We start from the raw sequence: 17,501 nt of genomic DNA, 5'->3' as shown, positions 1-17,501 counted from the left end.
GCTGATGTCTTTCCATCAGCTGTGTTTGGGTTTGTTTGTTTTTTAAGTGATTGGAGAATAAACTGCCTGGTTATTGGAGTGAATACAATAAAACTGAGTTTTATAAATCTACAAACCATTGTACTCATGTTTAGATCCACAGTTAGAAAAGTGTTTATTACCATAAGGATGTTATAGAAGATCTCGTTGTTGGGTGCCGTCGAGTCGATTCCTACTTAGAGTGACCTCATGTGACAGAGTAGAACTGCTCCATAGGATTTTCTAGGCTGTGATCTTTATGGGAGCACATCTTTCTCTCGCAGGTGAGTTTGAACTGCCAAACCTTCAGTTAGCAGCTGAGGCCTTAACTGTTTGTAAATTGTACAATTCACATATGTCATGACTTGGAAGAATGTCCTGAAATGCTTATCCTCTTGGTGGTAGACATAACGCTCAAAGATGTAGTACAAAGTTAACTGGACTTAGAAGACCTAGGATTTTAAAATTATAATCATTGGTTTATTGTGAGGATTAAGTAGTACTTATCAAATTATGTACTGAAGTGCCCAAAACAGAGAATACTGAAGAACTGCTTTAAACAAAATTGAATTATTCGGTAAATAAAAAAAAAAAAAAACAGCCCCTGTATATGATGAAATAACTTAAGTGATATTAAAAGAAACCTTTGCCATGTAGTCAAGTCTGACTCAATAGTGACCCTATAGGACATAGTAGAACTCCTCCATAGGGGTTCCGAGGCTGTAATCTTTATGGAAGCGGATTGCCACATCTTCCTCCCATGAAGCGGCTGGTGGGTTCATGCTACCAACCTTTTGGGTAATGATGAATTAAAAAGGAACCACCCTGATATACCTATTCTCCCCTTATTGTTCATATTTTTAATTAAATTAGAAAATTACTGCCACAAAGTTATCTGGATTTGAGTCAGCTTGACAGTTGGCAGGTATCATCTACTTGATGGCAACCCACTCGTCCCTATTTTATGAAATGTATATCACTTGTTTAATGAGCAATATATACTTTTAACTCATCAGGATTTTAAAAATCTACTGCATACGAGGACTGTGAGGTAGACTAATTTTGACTGGTCGCATTCCCTACTCTTTACAGAAAGTTCTAATAAACCGTAATAAATTCTGTTAGACTGTCACAGCATATCCAGTTTATTATGTTCAAAACTGAACCTGGTACCTCCTCCTCCAATTTTCCTGAAGTCTTCCCCGTCTCAGCTAAGTAGCATCTCTGTCTGTTGGGCTGCTTAGGCTAGAAACCTTGGAGTCATCATTACTCTCCTTTTTCTTCAGCTATGCTTCCAGTGTGCCAGAAAATCTTGTTTGTTTTGTCTTCAAAATATATCCGAAATTTCTTCCCCTCTGAACACTTCTGTTGCTTCTATCCTGATCTTAGCCACCCTCATCTTTAACCTGAATTGTTGCACTAGCCTCCCAACTGGTTTCTCCTGCTTTTTGCCTCGTCAATATCTTCCTCAACAAAGCATCCAAGGTCAGCCTGTTCTTCCTCTGCTCAGATGGAGATCTTCTTTAGCTCAAGACCTGGGCTAAAAAAGCTCAAGACCTACACGTTCTATGCTGCCCCTAAGAACGTGCACACGTAGACAATCTCCTTCCTACTGCTCTCTCTTGCGATCACCGTGTTCTAGCCACACTGGTTTCCTAGCTATATTACTGAAACATGTTCCTGTTTCAGTGCCCTTGGCCCTACCATTTATTCCTTCTATGTGCAGTCCTCCCTTTCACCACCTCCCTCATATCTTCACTCAGATATCACCTCTATGAGGGCTTATTTAAAATTTTGCCCCAGCCCCTGTCTTTCCAATTCTTTCCTGCTCTGATTTTCTCCATAGTATTTATGACCATCTAACATTTTAATTACAGTTTAAGTCCTATGGAGGCAAAGATTTTTGTCTAGTTTTGAACACTGATACATCTCCAGTGCTTAAAAAAGGACTAACATAACTGTAGATGTTCAAGTCACTGTCAAACTAATGAATTTAAGAGAAAGGAGTATACTTGAAGGCATGAATTAAAGCCTCAGATTGAATCATCATTCACAAAATCAGAATAAAAATGAGAGTGGAAACTTTTTTTTTTAACTTAAAACATTTCTCGGACATTAAATTAAAAATTCTTGGGAAAAGAATTTATAGTATTTTGATTTTAGAATTGCAGCATTAGCGGTAACTATTTACCAAATTGTGCCTTCTGAGTCAATAAGCATTTATGCCACCTGTGGCAGACATTGTTTTCTGTGCTTTGCAATATCTCTTTGAAGCGTTACTGTTGCAGCTCTATCCTGGTATTGTTGCCACAGAAGTTATGACTTATCAGAAGTTACACATCTAGTAAATTTCTAATTGTGTGACCTGATTCCACATCCACGGCTTGATTGGCACATTCTTTATCACTCATAACCTCATAATCTTTTTAAAAAAAAAAAAAATCACAGTTTTATTTTAAAGAATAAATGAACTCACCTAAGCAGCTAAGCAAAAGGAGAAAGACGGTGATAAGGAGAGACTCAGTTCACCTGTAAACATATTTATAAATATATACCAAAAAAGTAGATGTAAATTTGAGTCAGGCTTTTTAGCATTACTTACTTGGTACCTTCTCAAATCCGAGGAAGGAAAGAAGCTTCTGTTGATTAGCTTGTTTTGAATAAATACATAGTGTTGATGAGCTTACTTACTTTACTACTATTTTTCCTTCCCTAACATCCTTTATTCAGCCCTTTTGAACCACTTGTTCTTGCACTTGCCTCTCCCCTTTTCCCACCTTTCTAGCTTTGGGGTCCTAGGGAGGTGACAGCAGTATGTGTGTTTGTTTCAAGTTTGCTAATGCTAATCCATTTGAAAAAGGATAGTTTGTGTGTGTATGTATGCATGTGTATATTTATATTTAAGTTACACCTTTCCATACTGAGCCATCTAGAATTCTTGAGAAAAAGAAATGCACTATTGTCCCTGGTTGAACCGAGGATTTTTGCTACTCTGAGAGCACCATCATCAGGCACTTTGATGATACCCATTGCTGTTGAGTTGATTCTGACTCATAGTGACCCTATAGGACGGGGTAGAACTGCCCCATAGGGTTTCCAAAGAATGGCTGGTGGATTCAAACTGAACTCTTAAACATTGCGCCACCAGGGCTCCACTTTGATGATAAGAAGCTTATATTAATGTTTCTGAAAATTAGGATATATGTTTCAAAAAGAGAGCTTACTTTTGGAGTTCCCCCCCAAGTAAAATTAGCTGTTCCATCTTTTAGAATTGCTAGGTCATAAGTGTCTTTTGGATTGTTTTTATTAGGTGCCATTGAGTTGGTTCTGACTCATAGTGACCCTGTGTACAACAGAACGAAGCACTGCCTAGTCCTGCGCCATCTTCACAATTGTTGCCATGTGTTTGAGCCCATTGTTGCAGTCGCTGTGTCAGTCCATCTTGTTGACAGTCTTCCTCTTTTTTGCTGCCTCTCTACTTTACCAAGCGTGATGACTTTCTTCAGGGACTGGTCCCTCCCGATAACATGTCTGCCTTAGTTTATTGCGGCTATAACACAAATACCACAGGAGGATGGTTTTTTGTTTTTTTTTTTTTTTTAATAATTTTTATAGGTGGATGGTTTTAACAAACAGAAATTTATTCTCTCACTGTTTAGGAGACTAGAAGTCCAAATTCAGGGCACTAGCTCTGGGGGAGGTTTTGTCATCAGTCTTCCCCTGCTCTAGGAGCTTCTGACTACAGGGACCCCCGGGTCCAAAGGATGCACTCTGCACCTGGCTCTTCTTTCTTGTTGGTAATAAGGTCCCCCTCTCTCTCCACTCGCTTCTTTTATGTCTTAAAAGAGATTGAAGATACAACATAACCCTGAACATTGTGTCCCGCCTCATTAACATAACGGCCTCTAATCCTGCCTCATTAACATAGAGGTTGGGATTTACGACACATAGGAAAATTAACATCAGATCAGAAAATGAAGGACAACCACACAATACTGGAAATCATGGCCTAGCCAAATTAACATACATTTTGGGGGACATAATTCAATCTGTAAAAGTGTCAAAACTATGTAAGATGAAGTCTCACCATCCTCCCTTCTAAGTACCTATAGTTTCGTAGTCCTAGGTCCTTGACCTCCTTGCTACCCTCAGTGTTTAAATGAGAAAGGACAAGGAAAAAGAAGACTGAAGAAGAATTGACATATTTGAATTATGTATTGGCAAAGAATATTGAACATACTGTGGACTGCCAGAAGAATGAGCAGATCTGTCTTGGAGAAAGTATGCCCACAATGCTCCTTAGAAGCAAGGATGGCGAGACTTTCCCACCTACTTCAGACGTGTTATCAGGAGGGATCAATCCCTGGAGAAGGTTTTCATGCTTGGTAGAGGGTCAGTGAAAAAAAGGAAGACCCTCAATGAGATGGATTGACACAGTGGCTGTATTAGTTGGCTCAAACATACCTACTTTTGTCAAGATTGCACAGGATGGGGCAACATTTCGTTCTGTTACACACAGGGTCTCCATCAGTTGGAACTGAAGGCACCTAACAACAACATCAAGGTGGGAGTCAAAATAGTTCATAATTCTAGAAAAGAGTCTTTGAAAATTACTCAAAACCAGGTTCAGCTCTAAAGATTTGAAATATTAATTAGCATTGGCAAAACTAGAGTTGAAATTCCTAGAATATTGAGATTTCATACTTTTGATAGTAAGCCAAAAACCAAACAAGTTGACATTGAGTCGACTCCAACTCAGGCAACCCATGTGTGTCAGAGTAGAACTGTGCGCCTTTCAGAAGTTGATTGCCAGGTCTTTCTTCTGAGATTCCTCTGGGCGGATTTGCGTCACCAACCTTTCGATTAATAGCTGAGTGCTTCACTGATTGCATTTTGTAATTAATATAACAAGATAGTTTCCAAATGACAAAACTTGTTTAAATTTTTTTCAATTAAAAGATATGTAGATGCGCATCAGAATTTCTGATGGACGTTCCTATTATAATTCAGTATTTGACCGTTAATGCTTTTAAAATGAATTACAATACACCCAAAAAACCAAACGCATTGTTTCGAGTTGATTCAGAGTCATAGCGACCCTATCCATAGGAGAGAGTAGAACTGCCCCCATAGTGTTTCCAAGGCTGTAAATTGTTACGGAAGCAGACTGCCATAGCTTTCTCCTGTGAAGCAGCTGGTGGGTTCAGTCCATTAGTTAGCAGTCAAGCACTTAACCACACACTGTGCCATCAGGGCTCCTTCAAAATGAGTTATACAGAAGAGTTATATTGTTATTGTTGAAGATACTTAAAAAAAAAAAAAAAAATGACCATTTAATTTCTTAACTGTCATAGTTTTGAACCCTCAAGTATAGTAATAGTAGTGCTCTAAGATTTTGTTTCTTTTGGCAGTTAAAAAAAAAATGGTGTTAAATCGGTTTCTTGTTGGATTCATCTAATTTATTATCAGACATTGGCGTAGTAGTTCAGTTTGTCAGTTCTGTAGTTAGTTTTGGAATGCACTGTGAATGGATCTTGTAGTTGCTTGGGAGTCTCCTGTTTAATTTTTTCCTAGTGCTTTTTGTTACTCCTTCAGTTTAATCATGCTTTGAAGCATTGTAGAGGGCTGTGCATCTGCTTTTCTATGTTTATCATCACTGATAACCTGACTGAGTAGCTTCACTTCCTTCAGCTGATAGATGGTTTCTCTTCCCATGAGGAGAAGACTGGTTATCAGTCCATGAAACAGGATCAAATTGGGAAAACTTGGCATTGCACCCTGTTAAGGAAAATACCTCTCGTGCTCATTTTTTTTTTATCACCTAAAACCTAGATTACTAATTGCTAGCTATTCAAGCCAACCTTAAAAGATCTTCAAATGTATAACTTGATGGAAGTACTGGATTTCATTTGTTGGAATCAAGTGGAGTTTCTAATTTCGGTGACGATGATTCTGATCCTTTTTGGTAGCTATTTAGTAAATGTGTAGTCTCTTGCTAAAACATAGTTAAAAACAGTTTTATACATTGATTGTGTTTAAGAAGCATTTATAAAATTATTGCTGTATCAGCCAGGTTGAAAAATAAACTGTGTTGGACTTGATTTCTTCTGGGAGATAGATTGTTGTAGCCATATAAGGATGGGTTTTAGAATTAGACAGATGGAAGATTGAATATATCCCACCACTTTCAGTCCCTTATGTCTGATGTTGGGCAGGTTACTTTAATCTCTCTGTGCCTCAGTCTCCTCACCTGTAAAAGGAGACAACCAGTCTTAATGGATAGTAGATGAGAATGAAGTCAAATAATGTAAACTGCTTAGCATGGCTGTCAGCATGCTGTCAGTTTAGCTCCAGCACCATTGCCTTCCTCCAGTAATCTCAGATTATGGTAGAAAGTATGCTGGAATTTCAGCTAGAAAATCTAGATTTGAGTTCTAGTTTTTTTTTTTTTTTTTACTCTGTTTTCTTAGGTAAGTCATGACCATAGAGTCTGTTTTCTCATCTGTAAAATGGGTTCTAAAAATTGAATGAAGTTATGAGAACATACTTCAACCCTAGGCTTTAGATAAACTGATGAAAGGAAGTAGTGACATCTAAAGATTGAAAAATGTATTTATATCTTGCGTCATTTCCCAGTGGTTAACATTATTGTTTCTGTGCAAGGGTAGAGCTGTGCTTCAAGAGTGTTAACCTGATAGTTGTGTGAAGGTTACATTTGCTTGGAGGAGCAGAGTCTAGGAAGCTATGTGAATGTCCTTGTAGGAGGTGCTGCACGTATATAGAGCCATTAGTGGTTTTAAGCAGGAATGGGGAAGGGGGCAGGATGTTGCACTAACTGGTCAAATGATCAGTTAAGAAAGATGATTGTGGCTGCAGGGATTCTGTTGGTCTAGGGTCCTTGTTTCTGTTCTTCATTTCTTTCCATCTACTCTGGTAGAGCTCTTTCCTAGATACACTTCTGCCACTGTTATCAGCTTTCTGAATAGTGATCTGTATTTTATAATCTGCATTCCCTATTGTTGTTGTTAGTTGCCATTGAGTTGATTCCAACTCATGGTGACCCCTTGTGTTGCTGAGTAAAACTGCTGTCTAGAGTTTTCTTGGTTGTCATCTTAATGGAAGCAGATCACCAGGCCTGTTTTCCACGGTACCGCTGGGTGAGTTTGTTTAAACCTCCAACCTTTAGGTTAGCAATCAAGTGCAAACCATTTATACCACCTAGGGACCCTGGATTCCACGTAAGCTGTAATAAACCCACATCTCAGAAGTATATGTTCTCACAATGAACTTGAAAAAGTTTTCATCAGTTGATTCTACCCTGTGAAATAGGAAATTGTTTCCACTTTCTCCGCAGCACATGCTCTTTTTTAGCCCTAAACTGGGAAACTTCCATTCCTTGCCTGTTGGCCTTTATGTGAGCTGTTCCACATACCTGGAGTATAGCAGAACCTTTCCCATCTGCTTTCTTTTCTTGAAAATCCTTTTTATGACTAACTTTTTTTTAATTAAAAGTTTCCTAATCACTTACTCTAAAGTACTTTTAATTGTTTTATGCCAGTAAATGTGTGTGTATCTCTTGATAAGTTATCAGTTCCTTTTACTTTCTTTCTGTAGCTTAAATATTCTTTATTGTAATTACATAGTATCAAACTTGAAACAAAAGCACTGTAAATTCTTCGTAGATTTTAAATGATATATGTGTACATAGGTATACCTAACGTATCATTTTAATAATTAAATATTTTTTATGTTTTTATGTAAGAAAGGTGAAATAGGGTGAGGAGGGAAGGACAGATAGATACCTGGCAAGGCAATCACAGAGAGGCAGTAAAACTTGGTTATATGCACACTGTATACTTTAGCAACTGAAGCTCTTTTCACTTTAATGGCTTTCCTGGAATGAAAATGATTTAGTAACATTAACACCAGGAGGAGCGTTGTTGGAAGGAACCCCTGCCGTAATCCGCTTTTATACAGGTGTGTTGGTGATTCCCAGCTCTCATTTAACAGAGTAGGATGTAGTTGGTCGTTTGGATACTGACCTGATACCTACCAAGTGTTCAGACCCTTTTGTAACTTATTTTCATTCTTCGAAAAGAAAGCTGAAGAAATAGGTGGGGCAAAGAGATTTGTGAGGTTTCTAAAGTAAGATCTCCGTAAAGCAAGGGCTGTCACTGACCATTAAGCATGTACTCCGTCCCATTCATACAAGAGTTCACATTGAAAACGACTGTGTTACATAGTAGTAGCTTCAGCTTGTTTTTTTTTTTTTTTTGGTCATGGCAGCAGTTAACACAGTGCACCAGTAGTTTAACATACCAACACTTAAGACCTATTTTTTGTTTTTGTTTTTTAAGTTATTGAAATTATGAGACTATCATTCAAATGGAAGCATTATAGTTCTTCGGAGCCATTATGATCTCAAAAGGAGAATGATACAGATACACTGGCTGAGGTGTTTTGAGGTGCATCGAAGTGTTCGAAACTGTGGCTTACCTTAACATGTTCTTGAAGTACCATGGCGTGGATTAAAAGGTATGCTTTAGAAATATCCTAATGACCCCCAAGGTCATGGATAGAATGAACAGCTACAATTCTACAATTACTGCATTTTTTAAGACACTATAATATTTAGACTGCAAATGTGGTTATTGACTTATGGCAATATTGTTTTATGTATATATGCACACACACAGATACACCACAAGCTTTATAATTAAATCTTTTCATTTTTTCTTTTTGAGATGTGGTTATAGAAGGCACCTGAGTAGATATATTCCTTAGGTTTTAATATTTTCTTTAGATTTTTTATTGGGATTATAATTTAACCAAATAGTTTAGGGGTTATTCATGTGTTAGTCTGTAATTATCTTTCTGGGTTACGTCATGGACTAGTTTCTCTGCAGTGCTATCATTTGATGGTAGTCTGAACAGGAAACAGCTAGATAAATTCTTCAGTTGGGGTATTAATTTGACTGAACACAATAATAATTTGGGCCATTTATAGTTTGTTCTTGTTTTTATTTTTTTACAAAAAAGTTTTCACTGAGAGGAAAATGAGTGATTCCTTATTAATACCATGCTGGTGGTCTATTCACCAATGTATATGTGTGCAGTTAATCATTCATGTGTTTGTGGCATATAGTCCTGTTATTTGTGTTTTTTTTTTTTTTTAGTAATGGTAATTCCAGGCTTTATAATACCTACTTAGCCATCAAAAATCTGTAAGGTTTTTGTGTTCCTAAAACTTAATTTGAGTGATGTAGTCAAAACCATTTTGTAATAATTTGAAACCTTGAAAACCTCCAAATTTTGTACTCTGTGCTCACTACTAAATACTTCTAAGAGTATAGAAGGGAAACAACTCAAGGAAAATGCTGAGTTTATTTATGTTGCATCAGGCTTCAAATTCTGTATCTTTTAGGTAATTAAAGAAAATATGTTGAGAAGGGAGAGTTTAAATAATGGATAGATAATTTAATAGAAGGACCCTTGTGGCATGTCAACAGTTAAATCCTTAATGAAATTTAGTTATTAAATGTAAGAAAAAACTGCTTTATATTAAATTCAAGTCCATAATGACAGTAGTCTATTCAAGTTTCAGGGTAAATTCAGCTGCTTATTTCCCAAGGCAATCAGCTCAACCAGGTATTTTATGTCCAATGACACCTGCCCCCTAGAAGATCCTTGAAATAATGGATTAGAAATGGTGGTTGATTCCTATACTGTCTACAGAATATACTTCTCTATAATACTTGCTACTTCAACTTTGAAGTTTCTTTCTGGGGTAGCCCTTGATCATCTGTCTGTTTTGTTTTAAGTTTACAAAGTATTCAAAGTACAGCAGGAGTTGAAGAACTCATGTTCCGTTTGGAACAGTTTATAGCTTAGTAGTTAAGACTCTGGGGTCAACTAACCTGTGTTTCAAATTGAACATTCTTTCACCTTGACAGGCTGTAAGAATGACAGGGTGGGGGCGGGAAGGGGGAAAATGATACATAAAAATACATTTATATATTAAAATATAAAGTACGTAATTATTTTGTAACTACTACATAAAACTCACTGCTGTTGAGTCAATTCTGACTCATAGTGACCCTACAGGACAGAGTAGAACTGCCCTATAGGGTTTCCAGGACTTAATCTGAAAAGCTGAACTATATGAAAAAGAATGCAGCATCAGGATTGGTGGAAGACTTGTAAACAACCTGCAGTATGCAGAAGACATAACCTTGCTTGCTGAAAATGAGGAGGACTTGAAGCACTTACCGATGAAGTTTAAAGACTCCAGCCTTCAGTATGAATTAAAAAACCCGTTGCCATCGAGTTGATTCCAACTCACTCATAGTGACTCTATAAGACAAGAGTAGAACTACCCCAAAGAGTTTCCAAGGAGTGCCTGGTGGATTCGAACCGCAGACATTTTGGTTAGCAGCCATAGCACTTAACCACTACACCACCAGGGTTTCCTCAGTATGGATTACACCTCAGTATAGAGAAAACAAAAATGCTCACAGCTGGACCAGTAAGCAACATCGTGGTAAATGGAGAAAAAGATCGAAGTTGTCAATGATTTCATTTTACTTGCATCCACAATCAATGCCCATGGAAGCAACAGTCAAGAAATCAAGTGATGTATTGCATTGGGCAAATCTGCTGCAAAAACTTCTTGTAAAGTGTTAAAAAAACAATCCCACTTTGAGGACTAAGGCACACCTGACCCAAGCCATGGTATTTTCAGTTGTCTCATATGCATACCAAAGCTGGACAGTGAATAAGGAAGACCAGAGAAGAATTGATGCCTTGGAATTATGGTGTTGGGAAAGAATATTGAATGTACATACCATGGACTGCCAGAAGAACAAACAAATCTGTCTTGGAAGAAGTACAGCCAGAGTGCTCATTAGAAATGAGGATGGTGAGGTTTTAAGTATTCTGGCCATGTTATCAGAAGGAACCAGTCCCTGGAGAAGAACATCATTCTTGGTAAAGTAGAAGGGTCAGTGAAAAAGAGGAAGACCCTTAGTAACATGGATTGAACAGTGGCTGCATCAGTGGGCTCAAGCATAGCAATGAAGACGGTGTAGGACCAGGCAATGTTTCATTCTTTTGTACCTGGAAATGCTGAGTTACTACTGACTGCATAGCCCCTAACAACAACCATCTCTATGGAAGCAGACTACCACATCTTTCTCCTGTGGCAGATGGATTTGAACTGCCAGCCTTTCGGTTAGCAGCTGAGCACTTTAGCCACTATGCCACCAGGGCTCCCTTATAAGTACTATGTAAAAATGTAGTATAAATAATATATAAAAATAATTATACACACACTTAGTGCAGGGCTGGGCATATAGGAAGCCAGTGTTAGATTGACAGTGGTGATGATTATTAAATGTAAGAAATCAGGACTCTTTTGGGGGTGGGGGGGAGATGCTAGTATATTTCCTCTTATCCTGGGTCTTAACACCTTCTCTTACTCTTCTTCCTAGAGTTAAATAAGCAATCACTATTTGATTCATGTTTTTAGTTCTTTGGGATTTTCCTCATCAGTGGAAGAAGGCCCTGGGTGGTGCAAACGGTTAATGCGCTTGGCTGCTTACCGAAAGGTTCGAGAGCACTCCGAGGTAGCTAGGAAGAAAGCCTAGGCGTCCTACTTCTAAAAAATCAGTCACTGGAAACCTTATGGAACACAGCTGTACTCTGACAGTTCTCCATGAGTTGGAATTGTCTCAAGGGCACTTTTTAAAAAAGAGGCTGGTAATTGATCTATGGACCTCTTATCCTGTTAGATTAATTTTTGTTTTCTAAAGTTGTGTTTTGGAAATTGGAGTTATCAGTCCTTATTAGTGGGTCCAGAAATCAGTTTAGTGGGTTCTAAGCAGCATTAAAACATGCATTAATATAGAAAATAAATAAATTACAATGTATTGTATCAATAGTAGTTATTCAATTTTATCTAATAGAAACATTATTTTATAAAACTTTTTTCAATTTTAAAAAAGTAAACACTGAAATAAACATATAAACAAATAAACATACGTGTATTGGTTGATACTAATTTTGTTCTACTTAACGTATGTCTCTCGTAGTGACAGATGTCCCTAAAAAGTGAAACCAGTTTTATATTGCTTTCTCTTGCTGAGAAGCGACCAGGATAAGCTATTGTCTGTGGATTCTATTGGTATCGCCATTACCTTCAAGGGTCCCCTACTATCCTTTTTGTTTGGAGTAAAGGTTATTACAGGAGAATATGTAGGAAGGAAAAAGAGAATAGAACATAGCAGCAGCAGCAGCAGCAGTAGCTTTTGAATGGCATTAGCCAAGGCTCTTTTATCAGGTAGGTTGATCTAGTATGCTGTTGTCTCTTGGTGTACATGGTGTTTATCAACTCCTAGATCAGTGGTTTTAAACTGCCATTGCCAGCCCATCCTGGGTTCAGTTTAATAAGTTGCTTTCTCCCTCTTCCCCCTTTTAAAAAAAATTAAATAAAATAGGAAAAAAAAAATGACTTGAATGTATTTTACAATGCAAGTTTCTAAAACTTTGTTTCAGTGATATGTTGATATATATTTGTACTGGACAGCACTGTAAAATGTTTTTCTTACTGTGAATTGTCATACAAAAAAGTTGGCTAATTACTCTCTTAGATATTTATAAGGACAGAAGTTCTATTAATGATCAACTGAGAAACCTTGTGAAACCCGGTCATATAAAACCGTATGGCCAAAGTGACCTCAGCCACAGAAGCTTTCAGACAGTACTATGAGATCAATAGTCTTCTCTCTGATGGTAGGGAACAATTAATTATCTCTGAAACTTTGTGTTTTGTTATGTTATTTTATGAATGTATATGTGTTTTGTTTGTCCTGACAAGTATTTAAAGGTTCAGAAAAGTAAAACCTCTACAATATTTCCTAGTTGTAGAGGAATTTACTCTTTAATTTACATTGATGAAAGTGACCTATTCAGTTAAAAAAAACAAAAACCTGATGGTACACCCTAAAACCCACGAAATTCATTTTCCCATTCTTTATACGTTAGGACCTTTTCAGGTAATAGGTGTTTCTTTAATTCAGAAGGTAAATGTAAACTTTAATGTTGAAAAAATTAAGAATAAATCAGATATATTTAGTATATTTAAGATAGTCGAATGTTAAAGCTTCTGTTTTTGTGAGGATTTCAATAACATTTAAAATTTTATTTTTCTTGAATTAGTGGCTGCACCTGCCACAATTTCCTCAATAGTAGATATATGCTCTATAGGTTGATTAAGGATGATCACAGTTTCTGGTGAATATTTTAAAATATACAAGGCTTCAAAGTAGGACGGTAGATTGTGTCTAAAATACAGCTTCCTCCTCCCTAGAAAACAATAACGGGATGAAGACTTCTGGTAAATTGTTTCATAGCAATGGAATTTGTACATTAGTTTTCTACACTTGGGAGTAGAAAAATGGAAGAATTCTTTGCCAAAAGAAGAGGGTAAAAGATAAACATAGTTGATATTTTTATGCCAGTTCTTTAGAAATCGAGCTAAACTTGCATAGTTCCTGGTCTGAATTGAATATGATCCTTAGAAATTACGTTTTGAAATTATAGTAAAGAAAGTAGTAACTGAACTAAGCAGTGGGCTAACTACCCAGATGGTGGATGCTCATCTTTGTGCTTATGTGTGCAGGCATATGTTGTCAAAGGTAGAAGCAGTGAATGAGAGCCTGTTAATTCTGAGGATGGGAGAGCTGAATTCCTTTTTTCTGTTACTGTGTTTACCAAAAATTCTCCCAGCCCTGGCTGCCCCTTGTCACATCTCAGATTATCCTACTCTTCAATAGCATTGCTTGGCTTTTCGTCATAGGAGGCTTGATTCTTTTTTCCCCTCAGTCAGATTTACTAGCTTCCAACCTCTCCGCTTTTCACCTCATGGCAGTTATCCTGTGGAGAGCGGAAGGTTTCATTCTGATACTTTGTGGCATTTGTTTCTTCAAAGCTGTGTCCCTTTTCTTTGGTTATCATTATACATGATAGCAACTTGTCTTCTTTTTTTTTCGATAAGTTTGTCTCCTAGAGCATAGTTTTTTTTTTTAAGTGTGTTTGCCTGTGTATTTATTTTTTCAATATATTTTATTATGTTTTAGATGAAAGTTTACACAGGAAATTAGGTTCCCCTTTAAAAATTTTTATACAGATGGTTTCATGCCATTGGTTACAGTTTTTATAATGTGTCAGAATTCTTATTACCAGTCTGTTCTTTTTCCATTGATAATAGCTTCCTTTCCCCTCCTTGCCAACTGCCATGGACTGATTTGCGTCCTCCAAAAATATGCATATCAATTTTGCTAGGCCATGAGTCCCGGTATTGTGTGATTATCCACCATCTTGTCATCTGATGTGATTTCCCTGTGTGTTGTAAATTCTGTCTCTGTGACGTTGATGAGATAGGATTAGTGGCAGTTATGTTCATGAGGCAAGACTCAATCTACAAGATTGGATTGTGTTTTGAGATATAAAAGAGAGAAGAGCAGAGAGACGGGGGGACCTCATATCACCAAGAAAATAGCGATGGGAGCAGAGCACGTCCTTTGGACTCAGGGTACCTATGCCTGAGAAGCTCATAGAGCAGGGGAAGATTGATGACAAGGACCTTCATCCAGAGTCAACAGAGAGAGAAAACCTTCCCTGGAATTGGTTCCTGGCCAGACTCCTAGCCTCCTAAACTGTGAGAGAATAAATTTCTGTTTGTTAAAGTCATCCACTTTGTGGTATTTCTGTTACAGCAGCACTAGGTAACTAAGACACCAGCTCATCTTTGCCTTTTGGTAACTGTTGACTGTTTAGTCTTATAGAGTTAATTGTTTAAGGGAGCACAGTACTCACAGGTGATATTGTTTATCAGTCAAGCTGTTGTTTGACTGAAGGGTGACCTGTAGAAATAGCTTCAATTCCAAGTTGAAAGGGTGTCTTAGGGTAATAGTCTTGGGAGTTCCTCTAGCCTCTGTTATGTATTGGTTCAGTAAATCTGGCCTTTTTTAGGAATATGAGTTTTGTTCTACTTTTTTCTTCCATTCTATCTAAGACTTTCTGTGTGTCCCAGGTCAGAACAGTTTTGGTAGTGGTAGCTGGGTACCATCTAGTTCTGGTCTCAGGTTTGAAGAAGTTGTGGTAGTGTGGGCTTTTAGACCTATGGACTAGTTTCTTCTTTGAGCCTTTGATTTTCTCCATTCTCTTTTGCTCCATAGGAGTAGAGACCTATAGTTGTATCTTAGATGGCCGCTCACAAGCTTTTAAGACCCCAGGTGCTACTCACCAAATGTGGATATAGATCACTATCTTTGTGACCTGTTATGCAGTTGACTAAATTGCCTCCAGAGACTATGGTCCCAAGCCTTTTGACCCAATAAGCCAATCCCACAAGTTGTTTGGATATGTCTAGGAAGCCTCTGTAACTATGTCCCTGGAGTATAATTTTAAAAGGACCCCTAATGGTGCAGTGGTTAAGGGCTCAGCTGCTATCTGAAGGCTTGACGGTTCAAACCCACTAGCTGCTACATCAGAGAAAGACGTGGCATTTTGGTTCCATAAAGATTTACAGCCTTGGAAACCCTATGGGGGAAGTTCTGCTCTGTCCTACAGGGTCGCTATGAGTCGGTGTTGACTCAACAGCAACAGGCTTTTGGGTTTGGTTATAGTTTAAGGAGCCCTGCTGGTACACACTGTAAGTGCTCTGCTGCTAACTGAAAGATTGGTTTCAAACCCACCTAGCCATTCTCTGGGATAAAGACCCAGCGATCTTCTTCTGTAAAGATTACAGCCAGGAAAACCCTATGAAGCAGTAGTATTCTGTCATGTGGGGTTGCTATGAGTTGGAATCAACATCACCTCATAGGAACAACAACCCCCAAAAAAAAAAAAAAACCCAAACCCGTTGCGGTCGAGTCGATTCTGACTCATAGCGACCCTATGGGACAGCATAGAACTGCCTTACAGGGTTTCCAAGGAGTGGCTGGTGAATTCGAACTGCTGACCCTTTGGTTAACAGCCAAGCCCTTAACCACTGAGCCACCAGGGCTCCTGCAACAACAATAGTATAGTTTAATTCATTTGGACCAGAGGTGGCATCCCTACCTCACATAAGGGATTAGAAGAAAGAGCATGGCTTAGTTACTGTTTTAATTATTAGGTATGATTCCAGTATACTTTTGGTTGTTAAAAAGAAATCAGAATTATCCTCCAAGAATGAAAATTAGCCACTTTGAGACTATTTTGAAAAGATGTTTTAGATTCTGTCCTTTGCTGAAAGTTGTGTGTTGAAGTCTTCTGCTGTTATTGTGGAGCTATTTCTCTTTTCAATTCTGTTAGAGTTTGTTTTATGTATTTTGGAGCCCTGTCTTTGGATACATAAATATTTATTTTGGTTATGTCCTCCTGGTGTTTTGACCCTTTAATCATTATATAGTATCCTTCCTTATTCTTTGTGGTGGATTTAGCTTTAAAGGCTATTTTGTCAGAAATCAATATTGTCACTCCTGGTTTTTTTTTTATTGTTGTTTGCTTGATATACTTTTTCCATCCTTTGAGTTTTAGTTTCTGTCTCTAAGTCTAGGGTGTGTCTCTTACAGGCAGCATATAGATGGATCATGTTTTTCAATCCATTCTGCCACTCTCTGTCTCTTTACTGGTACATTTACACTCAGCGTAATTATTGATAGGTATGAGTTTAGTGCCTGTCATTTCTATATATCTTTTTTTGTGTTGTTGAAAGTTTCTTTCTTCTACTTAATTTTCTGTGCTCAGTCGTTTTTCTTTATGTAATACCTTTTCATCGTTTTCATTGTTGATTTAGCATTTGCTGAGTCTTTGTTTTTCTTGTTTTTTTTATTTTCATGTGTAGGATTGTTGGTTTCCTTTTTGGTTACCTTAATATTTACCTGTAGTTTTCTAAGTTTGAACCAATCTTTTGTTTCTTGATATTGCCTTGACTTCCTCTCCATGTGATAGATCTATGACTACATTATTTAGTCCCTGTTTTTTGTTTTAATGTTGTCTTTTTCATACTAACATCTCTGTTTCCCTATTTTCAGTGTTTTAGCTTTGATTTATTTTTGTGACTTCCTTATCTGGATTGATATCTGGTTGCTCTGTCCTGTGTTATAGTCTTGAGTTGTTCTCTGACGTTATTGATTTTCTAACCTGAGTACTTCCTTTAGTATTTCTTGTAATTTTGGTTTGGTTTTTGCAAGTTCCCATAACTTCTGTTTTATCTGGAAATGCCCTAATTTTGTCATCATATTTGAGAGACAGTTTTGCTGGATATATGATTCTTGGTTGGCATTTTTTTTCCTTCAAGGCTTTATATGTCATCCCTTTTGCCTTCTTGCCTGCATGATTTCTGCTGAGTAGTCCAAGCTTAGTCTTATTGACTCTCCTTTGTAGGTGACTTTTCATTTGTCCCTAGCTGCTCTTAAAATTCTCTCCTTATCTTTGAT

The 17,501-nt window shown here is 37.5% G+C and overlaps 1 protein-coding gene across 6 annotated transcripts in view; it reads left to right on the top strand.

Moving 5' to 3' along the window:
• Positions 1-17,501, top strand: part of RBPJ (recombination signal binding protein for immunoglobulin kappa J region) — a 121,062-nt gene that overhangs the window by 38,211 nt on the left and 65,350 nt on the right. For 2 of the 6 annotated variants that reach the window (XM_064285987.1, XM_023549779.2), the window contains exon 2: positions 8,376-8,553. The exons of the other annotated variants lie outside the window; for them this stretch is intronic. In XM_064285987.1, the coding sequence (XP_064142057.1) occupies positions 8,537-8,553 (17 nt within the window). In that variant the 5' untranslated portion in view covers positions 8,376-8,536. The remainder of the gene's footprint in view (positions 1-8,375; positions 8,554-17,501) is intronic. 6 annotated transcript variants of the gene reach the window in all.

The sequence above is a fragment of the Loxodonta africana genome, chromosome 5 (assembly GCF_030014295.1).
Source record: "Loxodonta africana isolate mLoxAfr1 chromosome 5, mLoxAfr1.hap2, whole genome shotgun sequence".
Taxonomy (NCBI): domain Eukaryota; kingdom Metazoa; phylum Chordata; class Mammalia; order Proboscidea; family Elephantidae; genus Loxodonta; species Loxodonta africana.
The sequence above is the reverse complement of the archived record's forward strand: the minus strand, read 5'-3'. Positions and strand labels throughout refer to the sequence as shown.